This window comes from Paralichthys olivaceus, chromosome 4 (assembly GCF_024713975.1).
Source record: "Paralichthys olivaceus isolate ysfri-2021 chromosome 4, ASM2471397v2, whole genome shotgun sequence".
NCBI classification, from domain to species: Eukaryota; Metazoa; Chordata; class Actinopteri; order Pleuronectiformes; family Paralichthyidae; genus Paralichthys; species Paralichthys olivaceus.
Window position 1 is genome coordinate 5,108,816 of NC_091096.1, and position 24,075 is coordinate 5,132,890.

General features: G+C 42.7%; 1 protein-coding gene across 3 annotated transcripts in view; it reads left to right on the forward strand.

The window, feature by feature from the left end:
* The first annotated feature begins 3,306 nt into the window (after positions 1-3,306).
* LOC109637140 (transducin-like enhancer protein 4) overlaps positions 3,307-24,075 on the forward strand; it is a 29,615-nt gene continuing 8,846 nt past the window's right edge. Inside the window, exons 1-8 of one of the 3 annotated variants that reach the window (XM_020099321.2) lie at positions 3,307-3,990; positions 4,324-4,421; positions 6,129-6,192; positions 6,313-6,357; positions 15,099-15,161; positions 17,571-17,645; positions 17,995-18,196; positions 19,997-20,013. In XM_020099321.2, coding sequence (XP_019954880.2) covers positions 3,946-3,990; positions 4,324-4,421; positions 6,129-6,192; positions 6,313-6,357; positions 15,099-15,161; positions 17,571-17,645; positions 17,995-18,196; positions 19,997-20,013 — 609 coding nt within the window. In that variant the 5' untranslated portion in view covers positions 3,307-3,945. The remainder of the gene's footprint in view (positions 3,991-4,323; positions 4,422-6,128; positions 6,193-6,312; positions 6,358-15,098; positions 15,162-17,570; positions 17,646-17,994; positions 18,197-19,996; positions 20,014-24,075) is intronic. The other 2 variants (XM_020099322.2, XM_020099323.2) reach the window with 2 other exon arrangements.

Here is a 24,075-nt window from a genome sequence, read left to right on the forward strand (position 1 = left end):
TCTGTGTCTGTGGAGGCCTGGTTATCCCTTCACATGAGCTACCCGTTCAAAGGGCCAGCCGCCGGGTATTAATGATGTGTTAAAGGGGCGACCATGGGGGATTTGGACGCCGCTTTCTGTAAGGACAGGAGATCTAGGAGCACAGACCAGTGGTTAGTGCTCACTGAAGTATGATTAGTTAGACACTGAATCCCCCAACACACACACTCACACAATGACGGACAGGTTCTATATTATTATTCTATATACCCAGAAGACCACATGTAGGCGATGAAAGGACAACACCACTGTGCTTGTCTTATAGTAAATATACCTCTGTACCTCTGCTGACCTATAGGACAACAGCAGTTAAGTCTCCAGGGTTGTCACAGCAGAAGAAGTGTCTGCAACATGATTTATTTATTGCTATGACCTATACTGCAGCCAGCCACCAGGGGGTGATCAAGGGGAGCCGTCGTCCATATTTATCGTGTTTGTTTTGGGCATCTTTTGCGGGGGACAGCTGAAAACCACATAGTGTTTACCCACCACAAGAAATACATTGTCTGAATGGTTTTCTGGATATTGTGTTTAAATCAGTGAAGCAGTGCCACCCCCCCCCCCCCCCTTCACTGCATAAAAAAAGGAGAGAGGGATAGAAAGAGAGAGCTGCTGTGAGATTAGGAGGCATATGTACAGGTGGTGATAGTTCGTAGGGATCAGTGCGCTGAGCAAGATGTTAAAGCCGGGTTTTCTCGTCACCCACTCCCAAACACAACCCACGACAAGCCTACCGCGACCCCCTTAATCCCCCCTCCCTCAATAAGCCACTCAGCCCCCTACACACACACACACACACACACGTCCAGTCTGCTACCCATCTACCCTCAAAATATGCTCCCGTGCAATCTCCTGCGCATCAGCTGCCAAATGAAGTTCCTCTTTAGAGTAAAAAAACGTGGCTGGCGAATCATCTGAGGCATCGTGGCAGGCGGCGAAGGCAGCCCTTGTACTGAAGCCAATAATCCAGCATCAGGGCTTCAGGCGCACAGAGGGTCGAGATTGACAGGGCTCGATATGAGGCTCTCGCCTCACTTGACATTTGGGTTTCATAAGGTCTGGAACAAAAGGCAGGGGCAAAATAATCAGAGAGGGGCGCAGGCAAATAAATCTGTTTATTCCTCTTCACCTGCCCCCCTCCCTCACCTCTGCACCTCCTCTGCTCAGCCCTTGGAGGGGAAAGAGGGAGGGCACGATATTACCTTTTCGGAGCCTTGGTGGATTCACGCGCCACGGCAGCAGGTCACTTTAGGCCCTGTGCTTACTTGAGATATTAGTTTGTATGTGCGGTAGATAGAGATGTGTATTTGAATGGCTGGGGTGCTGTGTCTGTGTGCACAATCCTGTGTTTGTATGAGCGAGAGGCAGAGACAACAGGGAAGACATCGAGACAGAGGCAGATGGACGGACGAGGATTGATGTGGTGTCATATAGTGGATAACAGTTTGTAAGCCCGTGTGTGTTTGAGCATGAAATAAAGAAAAAAGGTATAACATGTAAGAATGATAGATGCCGTGCTTTATCATGTCATAGTAGCGCAGCGGCTTTGATATACAATTAGCCACACGTATTATAACAAATCTAATTCTAAATGTGGCTATAAGAGGTGATAAATTCAGAGAAAGAGAAGAAATATGAAGTGTAATGCAGCTTGAGATGATTAAGATTTCATTACTCGGTGAGTTAGTGCAGCTAAATGACTTAACGCAGCGGTTTGGTGAGCTGCTGACCCAGCAACAGTGTGTTTCATCCACCCCCTGAACGTCTACTCATAGTGGTAAATAGCTGACATAGTGCATACACTGATTCGCTCAATGAAAGGATGTGTGTATACATGCGATGGACTGAGTTCCACTTTCAGTGCACAACCTTTAACTGAGTGCAAGTTTTTTAATTGGATCAGTTACGAAGGAGTTGACGAAATACTGCAAAAACAGACACATGCGTTTATGTTCGTCTTTGATTGGTCTGGTTGATCTGTTACGTAACATGACCGAACTCAATGCACTTATAATTTTTGGTGCCTAAATTTTTCTCATTGTGTTACATGAGACAGTTTGAGTACTTCTACAATGAGTTGCAGTGATTTGGTTAAAATACCGGAGCAGCTATCGGCTTTCGGACACGAACACAGAAAACTTCCAGACCTTCTGCACTGGGACAATATGTGAGTGAGAGGCTCCAAACGTTCTCTGGCCACGTGAGAAAACTGCAGGAGATCCTCCGGAGGATTCACCGTGAGCAAGTGAGAGAGCGTTGGTGACGTTTCTAACAAAACTGAAAGATAATACAAAAGAAAAACACGTTTCTTGGGAAAGAAAAGCAATCGAATACACGTAGAAAACACAGATGAAGATGTCAAAAGAGCTTTGGGTGACTGTGAATGTTTGGCACATTCCATTTTTATTGTCTCTCTTGTGTCAATCATGATGTTTCATCCCAAGCTGTCAACCATTTTTATAGCATCAAGCGAACAAACCTCACACGTAAAATAAGAACACGTAAAATGACAGAAACCGTATTTTTGAAAAAATAATGCATATTTGACGTGTACTTTGTACTAACCCTGAACCCTGAACCCTGCATTGCCCTATAGACGGCTGTGGTGACAGTGTATGAGTGGTTGTGTGATAGAAAAATCTTTGCGTATACGTGTATGACGTGTACACATATGTGTGTGAGTGGGTGAATACGACTTGTGCTGTAAAGCACTTTGAGTGGATGATAAACTCTATCTCAATACAGCCCATTAACCATTAGTGGGTTTGTTGTCCAGTGGAAAACGGCCTTAATATAAACCACCTTTTTAGCAGTAAATATCATTTAAATGGACTTTAATTAGGTATTCATTTTTGCTTAACCATGATTCACATCCTGTAGGAGCAGGCTGGGGTACAAATACATCTGAAAGAGAATTTAATTGCAGGGTTGTACGTGTGATCTGTGGACACAATAGCAGATTGTTTTAATAGGTGATTCAATTAAAAAAGAAACCGGAACAACACGAGACTCCGAGGGGCCATATGTTCTCCTCTGCCTGGAAGTGTCCATTAAAAAAACACACATAAGTCAACAGATAGTTTCCAGATTAATCCCTGTGACATGTTTTAGTAGCAGACCGAGCCCCCACGTGGGGAGTCTGCATAAACATCACCCTGTTGGAGGGGATTGGATGGAAAACAGATGACTGGCAGCAAGGTGGAGCGCACCGGCTGCCGCCACTGGCTGTGTTTAATGGCCGCTCCGCCCTCAGACCACACACCATTGGCTTCGCGGAGGAGCCGGGAAGTTGTAGTTCTTTACGGCGGACGCACATCTGTAGTGCTTATTATCGACTAATATGAATTAAACTACACGTCCCGACTTCACGCTACGGGCTCCGGTAATTGTTGTGAATATGTAATTGCGCTCCGGCGACTGGCTGCTGCTAAATTTGGCTCGACGGGGGCACAGGCTCCGGCAGCAGCTGAGGTGGTCGCTCCTTCCGACTGTGGATGTCAACAATCACGGAGGCTGTAGGAAATTAACCGGTAGATTCGTGACGGGGAGACGCCGTGGAGACACTCAGGCGTGGAGGTCACGATGTGCCACAAGTCAAAGCTTTGTAGGGAGAATTAGAGGAAAGCAGAGGGGAGATTTGAAAGCTTTGCGCGCACAGAATAACGCGCAGGAGATTTTGGAGAGGGGCAACTCCTGCTTTGAGTATCTCTCTGAATGGACTTTTTTTTTAAAACACTGTCGTCCTGTGTTTCACCAGCCAAAGATTCGAGGATGTTTTCTCTCTTCACGGAACCTGCACGCAGCCTTCAAACTGGCCACTGACTGAGCTTTTACGCACGGCGAAGGATCTGTGCCTACGCGTTTTGTTCTCTTGTTTACGTGGATGAACTTTGCGAAACCTTCTTAATGATTCGAGATCTGAGCAAGATGTACCCCGTGGCACGGCATCAGGTAAGTGTGGAAACAGTAGAAGCCGAGGGCGGTGTGTCCAAACCGCGCGTCTGATGCGTAATCTGTTCACAATAAGTTTCCGTGCCACCGCGCGCCCGCACGGACAATTGCGCTCATTGTCGAATTTCTGCAGCTGCGTGTGTGTGTGTGTGTCTGAGTGTGCGTGGGTTAACGTGCAAGAACAGTGAGAGAAACCAAAAGGCCATCCGTGTAAAACAGAGAGGCCTATTGTCATCTACAGTCTCGCCTCTGTGTGTGTGTCGTGCCACTTTGGTGACTTTGGTGGCTCAGTTCTCCCTCTCTTCCCTCGCATGCTGTCTGGTTTGGGTTGAGGTCCCACACCAGCCGGGGCAGCCGTTCAAGTTTACTGTCACCGAGTCCTGCGACCGGATCAAGGAGGAGTTCCAGTTCCTGCAAGCCCAGTACCACAGGTGAGAGTCTGGATGGAGCATGGCTTTAATGGTGCATGGAGGTTTCCCCTTATTGACCAAATGTTTACAAAGGAGTATTGAAACTTTCAGCATTGGGTTAAAGAGAGATTTTTATTATGGAGCTGCAACGACTGATGTATTAGCATGAATTTTTTTGAAAAATTTGTTTTAAATGTCTGTTCAGTTTTTCCTACTCAAAACAAATGTCCTAAATTGTCAATATGGGCTCTGAGAATGTATACTTTCATTTAATAAATGAATGGGATTATACAGGCAAAATTATTAGAGAGTTATTAGAGAAAATCATAGTGTCTCCTGTCTCAAAATATGACTTAAGATAGAAAGACGTCCATTCGTGTGACCTGCCTTGCACCAGTTGTGTGTGGGTCGTACAGTATGACCAAAATATTAGGGAAACACTTGATGCACTGCCATGGAATTCAAGACAGAACCTGTTACGATTGAAACATTCTCAGTGTGAGTTAAACGTCCACCAGGAGATCCCAGGAAATGATTCTCTCCAGCTCCGGCAGAAAGAGTTTTAACACACTGTTTAGTCTGGTCCACCTTATGCTGGCAAACCCCCACCAACCTCGGTGTGCACGTCTGTCTCTCTCTCTGCAAGTGCAAATGGTGTGAAATATTTTTTTTTTTAACCCAGCATGATGAAGTGTGAAATACATTGCTTGGGGAAGAACCATAAACGCGATGCCAATGCATAATAATTGCTCACCTCAGGCCACCTTGTAATTATTCCCCCAATCATCTGGTGAGATGAAGCGGGGGTCCAGTTTGCTGGAAGATCCTGAGGCTGAAGGAGATGAACCAGGGATAGCATCTGCTGCATGTGTGTGATCAGACTGCTGCAGTGAAATGCAAACAGCAGGGAGACTCTGATTTGGTAAAATAAGGGAGCAAGAGTCAGACACGCACACAGAATATATATCAACACTGTCTTTGAAGGGATTCTGTTTTTATAGATTTCCATTTTTTATTTAGAAGAAATTAAAGCTACGATATTGTTGATTTACCATTTCGCTGAGAAAAATTATTGGCATCCACCTTAAATTAAAGTTCTTAGAAAAATGAAAGAATTCAAATATTAAAACAAAATTGATAAACAATTGTAATTGATCCAAACCTTTAAATCGCTCCATTAGTCTGTATTTATCATGTCAATATCCAAACATTACACACCTGATGGATTCCTCATAAAGAAAGATGCACAAAAGCTTCCAGTAAAACACAACATCCGAAAGACTTGAGCTTTTTTTTCAGTAACCACACTTTTATAATGGATCCTCATTATATGGTCGCTTTTTTGTCGATGGTGCAGTTTGGTCCCTCCACCACTCACCCTGTAAGAATATATGATGAGGTTTGCTTGGTCGTCCATTGATCCATTAATTACTCTACCTGCTGAGTAAGTGTCTGTGTCTGCAGGGACAACTGGTGTGATTCATGCAACACTTCTTTCACTCAAATTTAGAAATGCAAATATAAAGTAACAGAATGTTGACACGAAGAGGCTCGGTGTTCTGCAAGTGACGGCTCCAGTTTAATTTTTCAGTCCTATTTTTGTGAATGTGTTTCATCTCACACATACTTAACATGATTGATTGATTGATCACTGATCGGTTTAAACTTGAATGTGTGCGACAGTTATGGATTAGATGGTAAAAGACATTTTATTTTCTTCCCTCACAGTCTGAAACTGGAGTGTGAGAAACTGGCCAGTGAGAAAACGGAGATGCAGAGACACTACGTCATGGTGAGTTTCATATTGTGCAAATATGCCTCAGTATTTTTGCTGTGTGCAAAAAGCGGAACAGAGCGGACAGACATTTTTCTTTGACCTTACTTTGATCTGTGTTTTTTTTTCTTTTCTCAGTACTATGAAATGTCATATGGACTCAACATCGAGATGCACAAGCAGGTAGGAAACATTCAAGTCTTAAAAAGGAAGTAAAACCGGTTTCCCTCTGTAGAAGGTGTCAGAGGAATGTTCATGCTCGTTATGATCAACAGGAGCTTTTGGTTTTAATTCCGTCTTTGAAATAAAATGTCCCTCCATGTTTTTAAAGATCACACATTTTACCGGAACTGATGTGTTTGTAGTTCTGATCCAGCTTTGACTTTTTCTTTTGGTCAGTAGGTTCCTCACCGGTGATATTCTAGTGTTAAGCATCTGATTTCCCTTAAACTTACAGCTGTTTTGTCCGATTTCCCGGATCTTCAAAGACAAATGTTTTTTGAACGTTAAATAAGAGGAACAAAATCATTGTCCAAACAAAGATGGAAGCCACCTATGACCACATTTCAAAAGTGTGTAATCAGTATTTGTGTGCATCAATGTTTCCCACTGGTATTTTATATTTCTAATGTTCTACTAAAAGAGTTTCTGGTTACTTATATCAGGAAATATAATCACAGGTGGAGAAACTGATTAAATGTTAAAATGATTCTTCCAACACCTTCAGAGCAGCAGTAACCTGAACCAGCGCGCCTCTCTGTTCTGTAGAAAAGACACCAACATGAAATGACATGCTTCTGCAGAGTTAGTCACAGAGTCACGATCCGAGAGCCGCCCAAGGTGGGATAGGACACCTGAAGCTGATGTGTTCAACGTCACGCCTCTGATTCTGGTATCATGCTATCTTAAAATCACACACTGGGGCAGCAACATGCCGGTTCACTTCAGGTTTAACAAGAAAACGCTGCACTGGACGCGGTCTTCTTAACAGGAATACCGTGGTGTCCCTGTATATATGTAACAGATAATTTATCTCATCACAGAAACGGACTTATTTATAGCGCTCGAAAGGAGCGGGGCCTATTCGCCTGTTTCTCATTTCTTCTATTTCAGCGTGTTTTGTTGTCTAGTGAGGCTGAGCAGTCATTTTACACGTGAATAATAATTCCATCAGTTTAATTGCAAGAGAAAATGGGCTGAAAAATGACAGGAGTGACTGAGGATTTGTCTTTTAACGAGCCTTTACATTACTGCTGCCTTTTTTTAAACACTGAGGGTCATTAGCATAAATGTCTGTGTTAACCACACATCAGCTGCCAGGCTAAATGGGCCACAGCTAACTGAGCTACACATTCATTTCCTGAGAAATGGTGTGTGTGCATGTGTGTGTGTGAGAGGATGTGATAAATGCTTGGCCTTTGTCTTGCCGTGTGCATGGTTGTGTATTGGTGTGTATCTGTACTGTGTGTGTCCTTTTCATTGTGTGTACAAGTGTTTGAGAGGGATGTCTCTATAACAGCTTGTATGTATACTGTACACATTTACTAGGTGTGTGTGTGTGTTTGTATGTACACTGTTGCTGTTTATTTAGTTTTGTGTGCACGATTTGTGTATTTGTGTGCATTGTCTGTGTATATTTAGATGTTTACCAGGCTCTTTGTGTGTGTGTGTGTGTGTGTCTTTGTGCATGAATGTTGCACACGCAGCTTTTCATTGGCTCACTAATCAGACATGTTTGATGAAATATGGGTTGTCTACTATAAATCCTGCTGCTGCTGTGCTTGTGTATGTTTGTGTGTCTGTGTCTGTGTGTGTGTTTGTGTGTGTGTGTTTATTAGGGGGGAGAGGGAGAGAAAATAGAGAGAAAATGTGGACGGTGGCTCTGTGTGGTGCCCACAAATTTCTGTCAGGAAACAGTTTTGGAGAATGAATCTCGAATATCTGCCAACAGTCTCTGTGTCTGTGTGTGTGTGTTTGTGTGTGTGTGTGTGTTTGTGTGTGTGTGATTTGATGTTCAGGTTGTGTTTGTGTGCCCTGTTATGCTGGCGTGCATGCATCAGCGTTAATGCGTGTTTTCTATCCACCGTCCATTCGATAGGACGATACAACGTGTGTGGCTCATTGAGTGGAGGCCGTGATTGACGAGTGGAGGGTGGAGGTGGTGGTGTTGTCTGGGCGAGGGTGGCCTGAGAGGGGGGGGGCCTTAAGGCAGTCGGTCTCCACTACCGACGAGGGAATTGCAAATATTGCTTGTTTAGCATTTTCTGAGGGTAATAGGCTCATTGATTTTTGGCTCTGCTCTCTGTTTTATTTACACAGAAGGGCTCCGGTGCCCGGGGAATGAAATGTACCAACGCTCGTTAAAGAGAAATTGACTTGTAGACGGAGGGGAGGAACGAGGGGGCGAGGAGAGGGAGGACGACGGGGGTGCAGAGCATGGAACTGTGCTGCCAGAGGACAGATAATCAATTGCAAATTAGCGAGACTGAGAGAAGAATAAAGCGAGCGAAGGATGTGGAGAGAAAGGAGAGAGGGAGGGAGGAGAAAGTGGTGAGACAAGGAAGTAATAAGACGTTGTGATACAGAGGAATGACAGTGTTTTCAATGAGATCTGACAACTCATTTTGCTGCAGCAGAAGAGGAGCCATTTGTTTCAGTCCTTGGATTTTGGTTTTGTAACATTGCATTTAGAACAACATTAAAAGCACATTGGAACCTTTAGATTATAGTAAATACGATTTTAAATGACACAGTTATCTCTTTTAAATGTCCAGGTTCAGGTTTCACTTCAAATTTCCCTCCTGCAACGGTGGACCTGTTCTGTGGTTCACAACCTGGGAGTCAGACTCTCAAGGGGTCCCAAACTTTAGACCTTAGTGGTCCTGAGATGACTGAAGGGATAAGTTTGGCATTTTGGGAAATACATGTATTTTCTTTCTTGCAGAGAGTGAGAAGATTAGCTTAGCATAGAGACTGGAAGCAGGTGGAAAAGCTAGCCTGGCCCTTTCCAAAGATAATAAAATCTCTGCACCAGCATCATTGATGCTCACTGCATCCTGTTCTGTCTTGTTGACGTACTAAGCCACACATAAAGTGTAAAAATGACAAGATGGTCATGTGCCACACTAGTTTTTCATTGTGTGTGACTGTCCTACTGGTGTGAGAATATTTTTTTTTTTGTCTCTGCCAAGTGGGTTTGTTTTTTCATTGGTTGGTTTGTTTGTCAGCAGAATTATTCAAAAGCTGCTCAATGGTTTACCACCACACTTGGAGGAAGGAGGCAGTATGGGTCAGGAAAGAACCCATTACAATTTGAATCCGGATCTTTTTCCACAGAATGAATCTGTGGTAGCTGGGGTGTTCTTGCACAAAGGTTGCTCTCCAGTGCATCAGATTGATGTTGCAGAGTCACATGTAAAATGGAAGTTGCACCGCAGCTGAAACTGAGGTCTGAGTGTCTGCGATAACAATTTTAAGGATGACAGCGTAAATGATCAGACCGCACACAGCTATACAACTATACAAGAGCAAAACGCCAAGTGCAAGATGTTTTCTGTTGCTCTGAGAATGTTTTTAGGTTCATTATGAAACCCTGGCTGGACAAAGTAGCCTTCGGCTGGAGATGTTCTCTTGCTCCCTTCGGATTTTTCTAGTTATTCAAAGAAAACTAGTCTTGTAAAAAAAATTGGTAAGTTGGTGCCAGGAGCCCATTTCACAAAAGCAGGTTGTGAATTTAGCAAAGAGTTTTACCCATGAAATAAATCCCCACACTAAACACTCACTTAGCACTTCAAGCTGTTTGGAGCTTTGTGTGTACAGAGCCTTTTGTTTGTCCTCCCTGTCTCCCCCTACCTGTCTAGCTATGTCTTTCTCTCTCACACACACACACACACACACACACACACACACACACACACACACACCGTCACAAGGGAATCCAGCCTTTATATAGCGGGGTCCATTAGTTGTATTAGCTGGTGGTGAACAGTGGTGCTGATGTGGTGCTTACAAAGCTCCACAGGGGAGATGGACATTTGATCTTCTATCTGACCCAATCTGACTCCAGGGCTCCTGCCTGATCTAATTTCTTTGTTGTTAGGAGCTGAAGTGGGAGCATTTCAGCTGATTTTCTTTTTTTTTAAATTCTTTTGGGCAACATTTTAAGTGTTAAGTGGTTTTTGCTGCAGTGGTTTTTTGTGTGTGCTCACTGTAGACCATTGTACTGCAACAAGCTAAAAGAGTGAAAGCTTATTCAGTGGTAATATTGTCTTTTCCTTGCACCACTTATCGCACGTTGTTGATCTGATCACAAGCAGGAAACCGACATTCCCTCTCAGAGCTGCATCCGCTCGCTGATTTTTCTCCTTTCTAACTGGAGGAGCATTTCTCCAGTGACTTGCATACAAGGTCAAAGATAAATTCAGTGCACTTGATCTTACTTCAGAGGTCGCTGGGTGTTATGTGCCCGTGGAGTCCTCTAATCTAGCAATAAACTCAATGGATTGCCCTGTTTGGAGTCCTAACCTTAGAAAACTCCCTGGCCGATCGTCTCTTCTTATTTATTTACTGTCGAGATGGTGACAGGTTTCAGGTCAAAGTCAAGACCTGCTCGCTTGCAAATTCAAATTCTCCAGGTTTGCATAAACCAAAGAATGTTTCTTTTTGAGAAAAGGACTCCTGAGAGATTTCACGTTTCACTTTGGTGTGTGCAGCGTGTATTTTCCAAACAGGCTGACATACCTGCACTCTGGCCGACAGTCACGATTGTCTGCCATTGATGTAAAATGTCACCTGAAATTGGATGTGTTGCCTCGTGGAAAAGCATCTCCATTTCCTTTTCTGCTCCAGCGCTTTTGTTTCCGTTTGTGTGCCGACGTGTCGGGGTCACCTCTTCACATTGAATTCAGAGGAGGTTTTATCTTTAGCACTGATCTAAGAAGCTTTATAATCCTCATTTATACACTAATGTTGTGTTTCAAAATAAAGCCATTGCAGTCTTTCTTTACTATATCAGATGTTTTGCATGTTTTAGCCTCTTTGCTCAAATTACATGAACAACAAATTATTTTCTGTAATCAGTCTCTTGAATGTCTTGGTTTTTCGGTCTGGTCAAAAACATTTCAGAAATTAATAAAAAATCTCCAGATAAAAAGTTAAATGCCAGAGAGGAATTAGTAAAACCAACAAATTTGAGATGCTGCAATCATTGAATCTTTTACTTGAAAAAGTCCTTGACTGTCAAAATCATAGACTTATTATAAAAATACAAGGTAAGTTCCAGGTCTAGAAACTCCACTGGTTGCAAACATTTGATTCATGTCCGTCTCAGTTTCTAGTTTCTAGTCTTTTTCAATAAAGCTTGATTTTCAGTTTGTAAAAATCAAGGTATGAATGGATGCTGTGTAGATATTGTGTGATTGACAGCTAGTACAGTCCAATGGGTGGATGTCACAGGTCACAGTCAGGCTCCTACCCCTACTAATATAGCTACCACAAAAGAAATCGACAAAATGCTAAAACTTTAAAATGGCAGTTCACGCTTCATGACTCACTTAAAGAATTCATAAATAAAATAAACGGGTTGATATGACAGTAATATTTCCTCCTTTGCTTCCAGCATGATTGATAAATGATAATGGCCAGTAAATGGCTTTCGTCGCCGTTTTGTGACACTTCTTGTATGACAGTCTGAATTTGTTTTACCCAACAAGATTGATAGGTGTTGTTGTCCTAACTGTGGGGTTGCCTGGCAGCCCTCTTACACTGGAGAGGATGTGGCAACACGATCCTCCCCTCTGCGTCTGTCTCCTGTCCTTTCACTGTCTCCTTGAACATCTATTTATGCCAGACCAGAGGAAATAGTTCTCGCACTCATTCACTTCTTCAGCTGCAGGGTTTTGGTGTTATCCTCATGGAGGCTCGCCAACTGATGAAAATACTGAGTTTGTCCTTTTTCCCCCTCAACACCCGACACTAAGGTTGAGCAGGGAACGTAAAACCCCAACCGAGTGCTTCGGCGGAGATTCTGAGAGGCTGATATGTACTGGGCAGCTATTCCCGGTGTACATGAGTATACAGAAACCAGCTGAAAAAGGGCATGTGTGCACAGCAAGTCTTCCATGGATAAACATTAAATATAAAATGAAAATGTCAGTGTTTTAGGTTGTGTGTGCAGCTGCAGCTCTGAGTTAATCACAGGTAAGCTGCAGCCCTCCCTCGAGGTCCCCATCTGCCTGGCACTAAATGGCTCAGACATCCTGTGTCTTACAAAATTCTCTACATTTATGGCCTCTGAAGTCCTCAAATCAATATAATCTATAATTAATGAGACATAAGATGCTTTTTCAGTGTTTCTTTCTTCTACTGTGTCATATACAGGTTTTTTTGTTCATCTGCAAAGTTAAAAAAGCCCAAAGTCTGATGTGAAGGGAGTTCATCGGAAACTCAGACCCTGAAGCTTGTCAGTATTATTTCGCATCGATACCCCACGTTTGTATAAGGGATGTCTAGCAGCTAGTTTGGCACCGCCCCTACAAAGCCAGGCAGAAGGTGTGTCCCAAGTCACTGGCCGCATCCTTCGGAGGCTGAATTTGGACTTATTGCGTCACAGGGGCGCAAGAAGGCCGTCCCATTTTGTAACATGCAGCTGAAGAGATGGATTCTACCGGCCCAACCTATCTCAGAGTTCATCGCGCTTAAATGACGAACCGTTTTTCAAAAAGGCGCCAGCAAACAACAAGACGACAATGGTTTAATAATACACTTAAAATCAAATGTACAACTAATGGAGCACATATTTTAAAAAACAATGGGCATTCAAACCGAGCTGGTTCGGCTACACGGTCTACGCGGCCCGGTCTTTGTGGGTCGGGTGGACTTAAAATAGTAGCTGATTATTTCCTGTAAATAAACGAACCGATCGACCTGTCCTTTCAGCTCAAGACGCCCGATGCAATTAGTTTATAAGAATAGGCAGCAATAATATGTGTCAAGCAAAGCAGCCGTTATTTAGAAACAGCAAATTTTACCGGCAGCAATTTCCCCACAAATGAATCTGCCGCAGGCACTGACACAGTAAAGTTCATCACAGTCAATGACAAATGAAAAGACACTCAGTTGCATGTATTTAGTCTTACAAATAAAAATGGAGATGTTGATCCTTTTGTGCCCGTTCGCTTGTGTTTCTGTGTGAGTCGGAGTCTTTTGTCTGTGTTTGTGTTTGGGTCTGAGTTGCACTGCTAGCACTCCCTCTGGGACAGTGGATCAGGCAATTTCCTGATGTTGGGAAAGAGAGTGCTGTATAATCTTTAAAAGCCAACCGTTGGGTTCAGTAAAAACATCTGATGAATACAGAGGAGGCTGTGGAGGTGTCTGTGCACGGTTGTGTTTACGTGTGTGGCATCCTGCTTCAGTGCTGCTCCTGCCGACGTTTGAAAGGTTTGTATCAGTGGGTTTGCTTCTCATGGCCTCTGGGGTCTTCTGTTACCACTGATACCAAAGCAGAGTTCACCTCTGTCAAGGTTGTAGAAATGAGACATACACCTGACAATGTTAGACATGCAGCTCCTTTTCTGTGTGTTTAGTTCTCAGTTTATTCAGTCGGCTCTTTATTTAGCGGATGAAGTCGACTAAAATCTCGCTTGTCTCATGTTTTCCTTCAGCTGTCTCTCCCCGAGCTCTTCTCAAATCTCAAGCGGACCAAGTCCTGGGTTTATATTCGCAAATCATCCATCAGGCTGATTGATGCTCAGGAAATGCAGCTGTAAAGTAAACTTCAAGAGTTGCTGAATGATAAGCAATACAGCCTGATTGATACCGTTTTTTGTGGTGGTCGATATTTAAAAAAAGATATATAAAGTTGTATCAGCTGCCAATCGATGGTTTGTGAACAAAAAGCATCCTGAGCAGGACGTTTCAGGGGTTTACTTTAACTGTCATGAAGTTCTCACAACTTTGACTCTCAAAAAAGTCAACATCTTCCAGTGTAATGGTTCTAACTTCACTTCACCGTTTTCAGACATTTCCTTCGGAGGATCTCTGGAGAATTGAGTTCCAGAACTTCTTCGCAGTTTGCTTCAACAACAGATTCTCTCGACATCTTCATCTGCGTCTTCTTTCTGTACATGGATCTGTTTTTTCGCGTCGTGTTAGAAGCCTCATCAACCCCCCCCCCCCACTCATGATCTCCTGCTGTGTTCTCGCATCTGCTCCTACGGACTTTCTGCAGACTTTATACAAGTGGGCCAGGCGGAGAAAGTCTGCACTCACTCGAACATTTGCATCCAGACGCTGCTGGAGAAAAAGGGGAGGATCTCCGGAGCTTGTGCGTGTCTGAAAGCAGCTTTAGTGAATATTCAGATATATTGAAATGTTCTGTGAACATTGTGGAGAGATGTGATCATTGTTCCTGAGGGAAAAAAAGGGATTACAACACTTTTTAAAATCTTTAGTCAGACTCCCTGGCTGATACTTTACAATAGACACTCAGTGATAAAGTGGCGTTGGCTTTGTTCTGGTGACATTTGTGCTTTGGTGGTTCTTAGATCATCTTCAAATCAAACAGTGTGGAAGGAACTTTAGATAAAGTTTGTTTTGCTATTTCTGCTCATGCTCTCCTTATTAACTACAAGTCCTGAAATTTAAAATGCACACCTTCCCGCAAGCCAAAAGATTTTTCCTTCTTCCCCATCAGGCTGGTTTTTAGTTTTAACAGCGACTGCTTCAGATTAATGTCATTATGTTTCATATGAACTGGCCCCGCAGATATTGATGTGAAAATGATTTGTCTCCTTGAGTTTATCACACCTTAAACTGTGGTTGATGTGAGCAGTCGTAGGTTGTGTGTGCGGACGTCGACAGTTTTTCTCTCTGCTGGTGAATTTGAACATGAATGTGTTTTCTGCGCCCACCCCTCTGTCTCGCAGGCGGAGATCGTCAAACGGCTGAACGCGATCTGTGCCCAAGTCATCCCCTTCCTCTCTCAAGAGGTAAGACTCAGAAACGTCTGTCAGTGCGAGTTAAGACTGAGGTGGGTGCGTGAGAGAGAGACAGAGAGACAGAGAGAGGGAGGCAAGAAGAGAGATAGGAACCATAGAAGGAGGAGAAGAAGTGTGTGGTGGGTTGTGAGGCAAAACAGACAGATACTGACACACACACACACACACACACACACACAGAGTCAGATTATCCTGGGCTAATCCTCCCTGCTCAGGATAGGCAGATATGTTATGAACTTATTAAATGTCTCCCACTAACATATGCAGGAGTGTGTGTGTGCGTGCGTGCGTGCGTGCATGCGCGCGCATGTGTGTGTGTGTGTGTGAGAAATATCTTTTGTGTGTATTTCCACATCTGAATGCACATTAAAATTGTGTTAAATACACTGTAAGCATGTTCATACAGTGGTGGGTGTAAGAAGTGTGTTATTGTGTGTTTATGAAATCTCTGGGTGAGAGTGTGTGCGCGTGTGTGTGTGTGTGTTTATGTGTGTTTAGGTGATAAAACCATCCTCTGGTGGATTTGAATATGTGTGTGTGTGTGTGTGTGTGTGTGTGTGTGTGTGTGTGTGTGTGTGTGTGTGTGTGTGTGTGTGTGTGTGTGTGTGTGTAAGGGTGGGAACAGCAGGAAGGAGTGAGTGTGAGCGCCAAAGCTCTCCTCCAGATTAGCCATGGATTAGGAGGGTTTAAGGTGGATTAGGAATAATGGCATTAGACTGCGGTGCTGCTACACAGGCCTGAGGCCCACAGAGAGGGGAGGCAGGGAGAGGAGGCAGCTTTTACCGCTTTGTTTCCATGCACAGCCTCGTTTAGTGAGCGTGCATGTGAAATGTAAAACAATCATGTTATTAACATGTTGCTTTCACATCGACTGCGCTTGCTCGTGTCTTCGAGAGCTCTTTTTAAAAAATCTTTAATTTCTGTCATATTCTTATTATGATTGATTCTTTTTTGACAGTTGTATTGTTGTCACCAATGAGATGATGCACCAGCTAACCCACTGAATCCAGAAATAGATTCACAAATATATTTTACTGTCATAAGAGTCATACACATTATTTCACACGTATAGATAATAGATAGATTTCATTTTTCTGTTTATATCTATGGTTAATACATATTTTGAATCAAGTCATTATCTTCATACATGTGAATTTCAATAATATTTTTATAATGAGTGACAGGAGCTTGTGATATTTAGAGTCTTGTTTTGAAACAGTGTAAACGTGTAATTTATACTTAACTACAAAATACAATGTTTGACAATTACCTGACCATATTATTACTGTTGATGATATTCTGCCTCAACTATATATTTTCCTTTTCTTACCTTTCACTGTAAGTGTGTGTGTGTGTGTGTGTGTGTGTGTGTGTGTGTGTGTGTGTGTGTGTGTGTGTGTGTGTGTGTGTGTGTGTGTGTGTGTGTGTGTGAACTTGATGCTCAGGTTCATTTCCACACCTGATAAACTCTTTCATCTCTGGTTTTACTTTGATGTTGCTCTCGCTCACTGTCTGGATCTGTCTCTCTCTCTGTACCCTCTGGATGACTTTGCCATCTTACCTGTCTGTCTCTTCCTCTTTAAACATGCCTGTCTCTCAGGGTGTCTGTCTCTCCTTCCTTCAACATGCTTGTCTCTCAGGGTAATTGTAAACACACCGGGCTCCTCCATAAGACACTGTAGGAGTTAATATAGGGATGTTTGGCCACTAGTTATTCTTCTGCCCATTCGCAAACATGAGCCGTTCCCTTCTGCCTCCACCTGTTTGAATTCAGCTCCGCAGAGGAGGAATTAACTGGCCTGCGCAGGTCACATTTGACCAACTAGTCCGCCATAATTAGCCGCACATTTACTCTAATGAACACTCTGGTGAGCGTCAGCCCGTGAGGAGGAGGAGCGCTCGTTTTAGATAAAGAGCAAAGCTGCAGAGATGAGTCAGAAGTGTCTCTGCTTCTTGTCTGATGGTATTTAACATTGATGTGGTCAGAGCTGGCGGTTTTTACAACATGGTCGAAACTGGTGGGTGAGAAAACGTCTGGATCAAAGCGCAGTGAGAGACAGAGGTCTCACTCTGTTCCTTCACATTCACGCCTGTTTTAATGAGAAAGGCCCCATGATGCTTTTCTGACTGAGTTACTACGAGTTAGCCGTGTTAGAATAGAGAGATCACAGATGTTGAAGGCGATTCCCAGACGTTCAGAGACTAGCTTCATGCTTTGCAATAGATTTTTGATGTATCTCCATCTTTATTTAACGCTATAAGAGGAATAGATTCTTGAAAATAGATTCCTTTTATTTTTCCAAAGATGATTTGATTTTTGTAACTTGTCTCAGTAGCTGTTTTTAGTGACACTCTCTCTCTCTCTCTCTCCCTCCCTCCCTCCCTCTCTCTCTCTCTCAGCACCAGCAGCAGGTGGTGCAGGCGGTGGAGAGGGCCAAGCAGGTCACCATGGCTGAACTCAACGCCGTCATAGGAGTGGGTGTTGCACATGCACACACAAACTCACCCTCTCTTTCTCTCTCTTTTGAAGAAAGAGACGTGCTTTGACACATTTATTAAAAACAGCTTTTCCATGGTCAGTTTTACAGGAGTTTTTGCTGAGATGTGACAGACTCTGTGACAGACTCGGTTGTTTTTAAATCGATATCTTCATCGATATTAACCTCTGATATGCAACACTCAGAATGCCACGAACATTATTGTTTTCCTTTCTTATCTTTCATTTTGTCTTTCTCTTTCCTCGTTTCTTCATCCCATCTCCCTCTTCATTTCGGCCGCTTGTTTAAAACCGTGGCATTAATCAGTGGTTCTGTGTGTGCTTCAGCAGCAGCAGCTCCAGGCTCAGCACCTCACCCACGGCCACGCCATCCCCGTCCCACTTACGCCGCACCCCGCCGGCCTCCAGCCGCCCCTGCCCCCCGGGGCCAGCACTGCGAGCCTGCTGGCGCTCTCCTCTGCGCTGAGTCACCAGCTGCCGCTCAAAGACGAGAGGAAACACCACGACAGCAACAGTGAACACCCGAGAGGTGAGGCCTGCTCTGAACGGACAGTGTGTATTGAACTGCGACATGTTTGTGTTTGACTGTTTCTGGGCCAGTGATGGCGTCTTTACGTCCAGAATAAGTCTAAGGAAGCGTCACTGATTTGTTTGGTTACTTTTTCTTCATGCATCTTTATTTGATTACAGCATTAATTTAAATGTCTGGTCAGTTTTAAATGTGGGTAATGTACAGTGGAGTCTAAAAGTCTGAGACCGTGATGTCAGACCTCTGGACTCTCTGTATAAATCTAACTGAATTTTTGCATCATACATTATTTTACATTCTGGTTTTCATCTTTAAAATTCATATCATATTCTAGAATCGTATTAAATAACTAATCTTAACTACATTGCTTTAAATCTTTCTGTTACATGTCCATTGATGTTTCATTTATCAAAACCAAGACTAAAATATAACTTTGTTTATTTGAGACATTTTAAAAACAGTAACAACCCTTTATATGCTGCATTTAATACAAATAGCTGAAACTTGTGCTGCTTCATTGATTCATTTTATACTAAATATGTTTAATAGGATACTGATGCTTTTATCATTTCTTCAGTTAATGACCACAAACTAATTTTACACGTCTAGAATTGTCAGTTATGAATTATGTCTCCACTCGTACTGATGCTCAGTTGTAAGTGCTCTGAATGAACAGCAGTTAAAGCAATTAAAAACTGATTTGTCATTATGCTATTTTAATTGGCCGAACCTGGAGCCACGCACAACCACCACGATGCCTCTTTTCTCTTGCACATAAGGAACGCGTCTAACTCATCTCCACGCTGACGCTGAGCTCAAGCATTTAATTACCCTCTGTGTGTGTGTGTGTGTGTGTGTGTGTGTGTGTGTGTGTGTGTGTGTGTGCGTGCGTGCGTGTGTGTGTGTTGTGTTGTGTGTGTGTGTGTGATTACTCTGGAGCAGTGAGGGATTTTACAGTGCAGCAGAGTAGTTAACCTTGCCCTGTAGCTGCAGTGAAGCTAACAGCTGCTAACTCAGGTAACACTCACCCCAGTTAGGAGCTCAATGAATAACAGCGCATCTCAAGCTGAGAACGAGTGAGACTAGGTTTTGTTATATCTACTATATCTTTTTTCTATATCCTCCATTTCTTATTTCTTATCGGGCGACACATACGGTGATAATCATACATAATATCAAAGTGCTGTTTGGAAATTGCAGTTTTTATTTTCCTAAATTTCACATAGTTTGTAACTTTGAATGAACTAAATCAATCAAACTTTATTTGTAAAGCACATTAAGTGCAATTCAAGGTGCTTTACAGATGATTGACAAAACATAGGATGTAAAAAATGAATTAAAAAGGATTCATTGAGATTTAGAGACGAAATCTTATATTAGAAAAAGTGAAAATAAAAGAATGTTAATATAATACAGTGTATATAATCAACACTGAAATGTTAGTTAAACGAAATTGAATTAGATAAATAATGATAAATATATCAAAAAAGAGGTTTCGTGTTGTTGTGGTGGCCAATGAAATTATTTTTACTTTTGCCTTGTTGCGCTACATTTTAGATTTAGAAATAATAACAATAGATTTATTAGAAATAAAAATGAGAATACAACATTTACTTATTTTTGTACTAGGCATGGAAAAGTACTGCACAGATTTAGCAATGTGCCTCTAGTGGACACTTGTATTTGTATTTAAAATACATGTATGTTTATTTTTGTTATCTGGTCTGTGTGTGTTTGTGTGTTTGTGTTTGTGTGCAATCAGACAAAATCTCAGTTTTTCTCTTTTCTTCTTTCTTTCAGACAGAGACTCAGTCAAGGTGAGTGTGTTATTTATTTTGTTCTATGACAAACTCTGCCATAGGATTAAAAACACAGATAAGGGAATTGATTGTAGTTAACACACATTAAACCACCATTAAACCTGCCCTGCTTCTTTATTCATCTTTATTCTCAGTACACACGCTCGTAGCTGTAATATGATTTTAGCCATAATACAGGAACATTTAAAAATATTAATGTTCATATCCTGACCGCAGATCATCACGCTAATATAAATGAGTAATGATGAGACATGAATCTGCTATAAATCCCTGTATGAACGTCATATCTTCTGTTCCACTTTATGTATTCTACCCTTGTGCTGTGCTGAATAACCATGTATTTAAAATATCTGATATGTGAAAATGGTGCCAAACAGGAAGAAAAACTGGATGAAAGAGAAACCCCAAGATGAGCAAAGAAAAAAAAGAAGTCTGGTTAGTGAAGGAAGGAGGGAGCAGAAAGAGGCAGCGAAACAGATCAATGTAACAACCAGCGCTCGCAGTAATTAGTCCCTTAAGCGGAGCTTTTTTCCCAGGGCAAACATTTGGTTTGTTGAATACTCAATGAGCAGATTAGCATTTCTTTATTCAAGCAGCCCCAGCTCTCACACACACACACACACACACACACACACACACACACACATATGAATGAGTTCTGCGGGTTGTGTGTGTTCTCTGGTGTTTTGGAATCGGTTCAGACAGGAGGAATGTTTTAATATGTTATCTCCTGCCCCCCATGTTGTATATCCTCCTCCGCACTTACACTCAGAGCTGTAGGCACCATGATGGGAGTGATTAGCTGTGTGTGTGTGTGTGTGTGTGCGTGCGCTGCCTCTGTTTGTCAGGAATCAGTGATAAAGATACAGAGACCAGAATGATGAATGCCCTTCATGAGCCCACACAGGAGCGTGAGCACACGCACAGAGCTGCTCTTTGACATGGCGGCCAACAGTCACTTCATGAAACCAATAAGCCCCTTGTCAGTGGTCTACAGTTGCCTTGGCAACAGTCCACGGGGCACACGCAGGGTGTGTGAATTGCATGAACATCTATGAACATCTGTGCCTTAATGTCCTTGGCGACCACACACACACTGACAAAGGTATGTGGGTGTAGACGTGTGTGTGTGTGTGTGTGTCTGCATACGTACTGTTGTCAGTACAAGCAGTCACTTATGCAGTCATGGTGTGTTCAAGGACTGCTTCTCCTCAGGCCTGTTGTTGTTGTCGGTTGGATTGAGTGCACTTATCAAATGAAGCTAATTGTTGGTTCAGTTACTGTATCAATCGCCATTGATTCCTGCTGCGGCTGCTGCTGCTGCTTTTATTGTGTGTATCTGTGTTTTGTTCCCACGTGTGATGAATTCCTCTCAGCTGAAAGGTGATGCGTCGACTCAAGTGCTCACTTTTTTTTTAAATGACCTTAAATATAATCATCTTTGATTTTGCGATGTAGGAAAAAAGAAATAAATTCTTAATGAGGCTGCTTTCAAGTTTAGACTGACCTTTACGGTGAATCACCTGTTGCAGTCAACACGCTGCAGCTTGTTGTTAGAGTTGTCAGCGACCCTCACACGTCTTTTTATTTTTTATTTTTTTTACTTTTTGTCTTGAACTCTTTCAGTTGCAGTCTGCTTCTCATTGTTAATGGTTGAATGTTCTTTTCCAAATACAGCGTTCAGTCGGGCCTCCCATGCTGAGTTGGCTGCAGAATAAGAAACAAATTGTGTGGAACAGAAAGATCAGAGATGGTGAACTCAGGCTCTTTGGTGTGAGCGGAGTCGTCATAGCGGAGAAACTAGGGGGATAAAATACAGGATTTACAAATGGTGGACACACAGGCAAAGAGAAAACAAGTCTTGTTCTCGCGAAAGAAAGAGAAAACAGGACGGGAGGAAGAACAGATGGGAGAAACCAAACAAAAGATTCAATGCAAAAGATTGTTGCTGCATCCATTCAATATACTGTTAAAATGGCTGAATTTGCATTGAATACGTTCAAATTATATGTTTTTCAGAATTGAATCTCAATACAAAAGGTCATTTAAGAGCTTTAATAAACTTTTTCAGTCACATTTCTTTGTGTTGACTCACATGCTGAGGTGACTTCATGTCCTTGGAGAAAAGAATGTCTTTAGAGCAGTTTTGAAGCTTTCAGTCATAATACATGATATTATATTACATATCGCATTTGATAGTGTATTTCTTTATGTTATTACAGGCATCAAGTTTTTTAATGAACTACAAGACAACATATATACGTCTCTGTTTATGAGAGCGACACAGTGGAGTCAAGCTGTTTGTAAAACTGAAATAAAAAAGAACACGTGTAGAGGTTACAGATTCCTTATCAGGATTTGCAGAATCAATTTGAAATGGGAGGCAGATAAGATTATGATGTGCTTGTAAATGAATACTTTCACCCAGCAACACTGCACGGTTCTCCACACTCACAAAGCTCATGCTGCCGCCGGCGGAGCCTTCATTTGTCTCTGCAGCGAAATTAATTTGCCTTGATGTTTTTGAAGGAGCTAATTTGCAGGCTAATTAATCTAATCAGTCTGAAAAGAGAGGGGGAGAGAGAGAGAGTGTGTGTGTGTGTGTGTGTGTGTGTGTGTGTGTGTGTGTGTGTGTGTGTGTGTGTGTGTGTGTGTGTGTGTGTGTGTGTGTGTGTGTGTGTGTGTGTGTGTGTGTGTGTGTGTGTGGTAGGGTCAGCTTGCTCTGTGTCGCTGAAAAAGACTAGCACCTGTATACACATGGATGTCTCAACATTGTTTGCACACTGTGCATAGTACTAAAATCCAAACAGGTACAAGTGCTGCCCACACACACACACACACACACACACACACACACACACACCGAACTCTTACTCCTCCCCCACTGAATCTTTGTCATCAACACTTGCAGCACGGCAAAGGGCAGCGGAAAGGTTACAAGCGTGAGTTAGTGGAAAGGTCGAGTTAAAGGTCCTGCTTTATTTTTCTTCTCTCCGTCCATCGTGTGCCGGGGTAAGGAGCGCCTCCCAATGAGAGCGAGATCAGCGGGGACAGGCAGAGCAAGAGGGGGAAATGTTTCGTTGACCTTATTTTGATCTCTGCTTCTCAAAGAGGATTAATCCTGCACTAATTGTAATTCAAAGGACGCCAAATTTGATTACAAAAACAGAGACATCAATGGAGCGACTCCTCCCACAGATTCAAAATAATGCCGCCGAGTTCAAGCCACGCTGGCGGAGTCAAACTGTCAAGGATGCGGCGCTGCTTCTGCATTGTGTGATGCAGTATATAATGAAATGGCTTTGACAGGCAGAGGAGTTTTTAAAGTGATGTGGAAATCCAGCCGTGGAGCGGATCACGCAGTCATTATGTGTCTGCGTCGTTCATCTTTGTCTTTCTGTTTGCACCAATGACTGGCTCCACGCTCGCTGCCAGATTTGTCCTTATTTTGTAGCCCTGGAGAAGTCTTGACACATTCCACCATTTTTTTTTAGAAAATAAGACGGAGCTTATATTTTGCCTTTCACACTGTGCAGGGTATAAAAAGAGTAATTTCCTTCAATCTATCAAAGTCTACTTTCGCCTTGAGATTTTCTTTTTCCTCAGCTCTGCCCACAATCGTCTACAGACCGTGTGGAATTACTTTGAATTTATTTTCTGTGTCCATGGACAGTAAGAGCCTTGGTGTGTAAACACTTAGAGGGTGTTAACCTTCACTTTTAATTTGATTTGTACAATCATGTCTTTCTGCACCGAGATCCTCACTGTGTTTATTTACCCTGGAAACTGTTTAGTTGACCCACATATAGACGACTATTGCCCATTTGGTATTAAAGGGTCAGTTCACACAAACCAGGATAGAACAAATGGAGAAATACTGTCCATGTCTGTGGAATCTCTCCTGGTATCTAGTTGTGCCATAGACTGTATATAAAGATGGCCGAACTATCTTGATCTCCCCCTGGTGCACGTGTGTCCGCCTCGGACTCGAACCTCGATGCTGCAGCTCTGCGCCACAGTCACTCCCGCGCAAACTCTGGCTCCAAATTCCATTTAAAG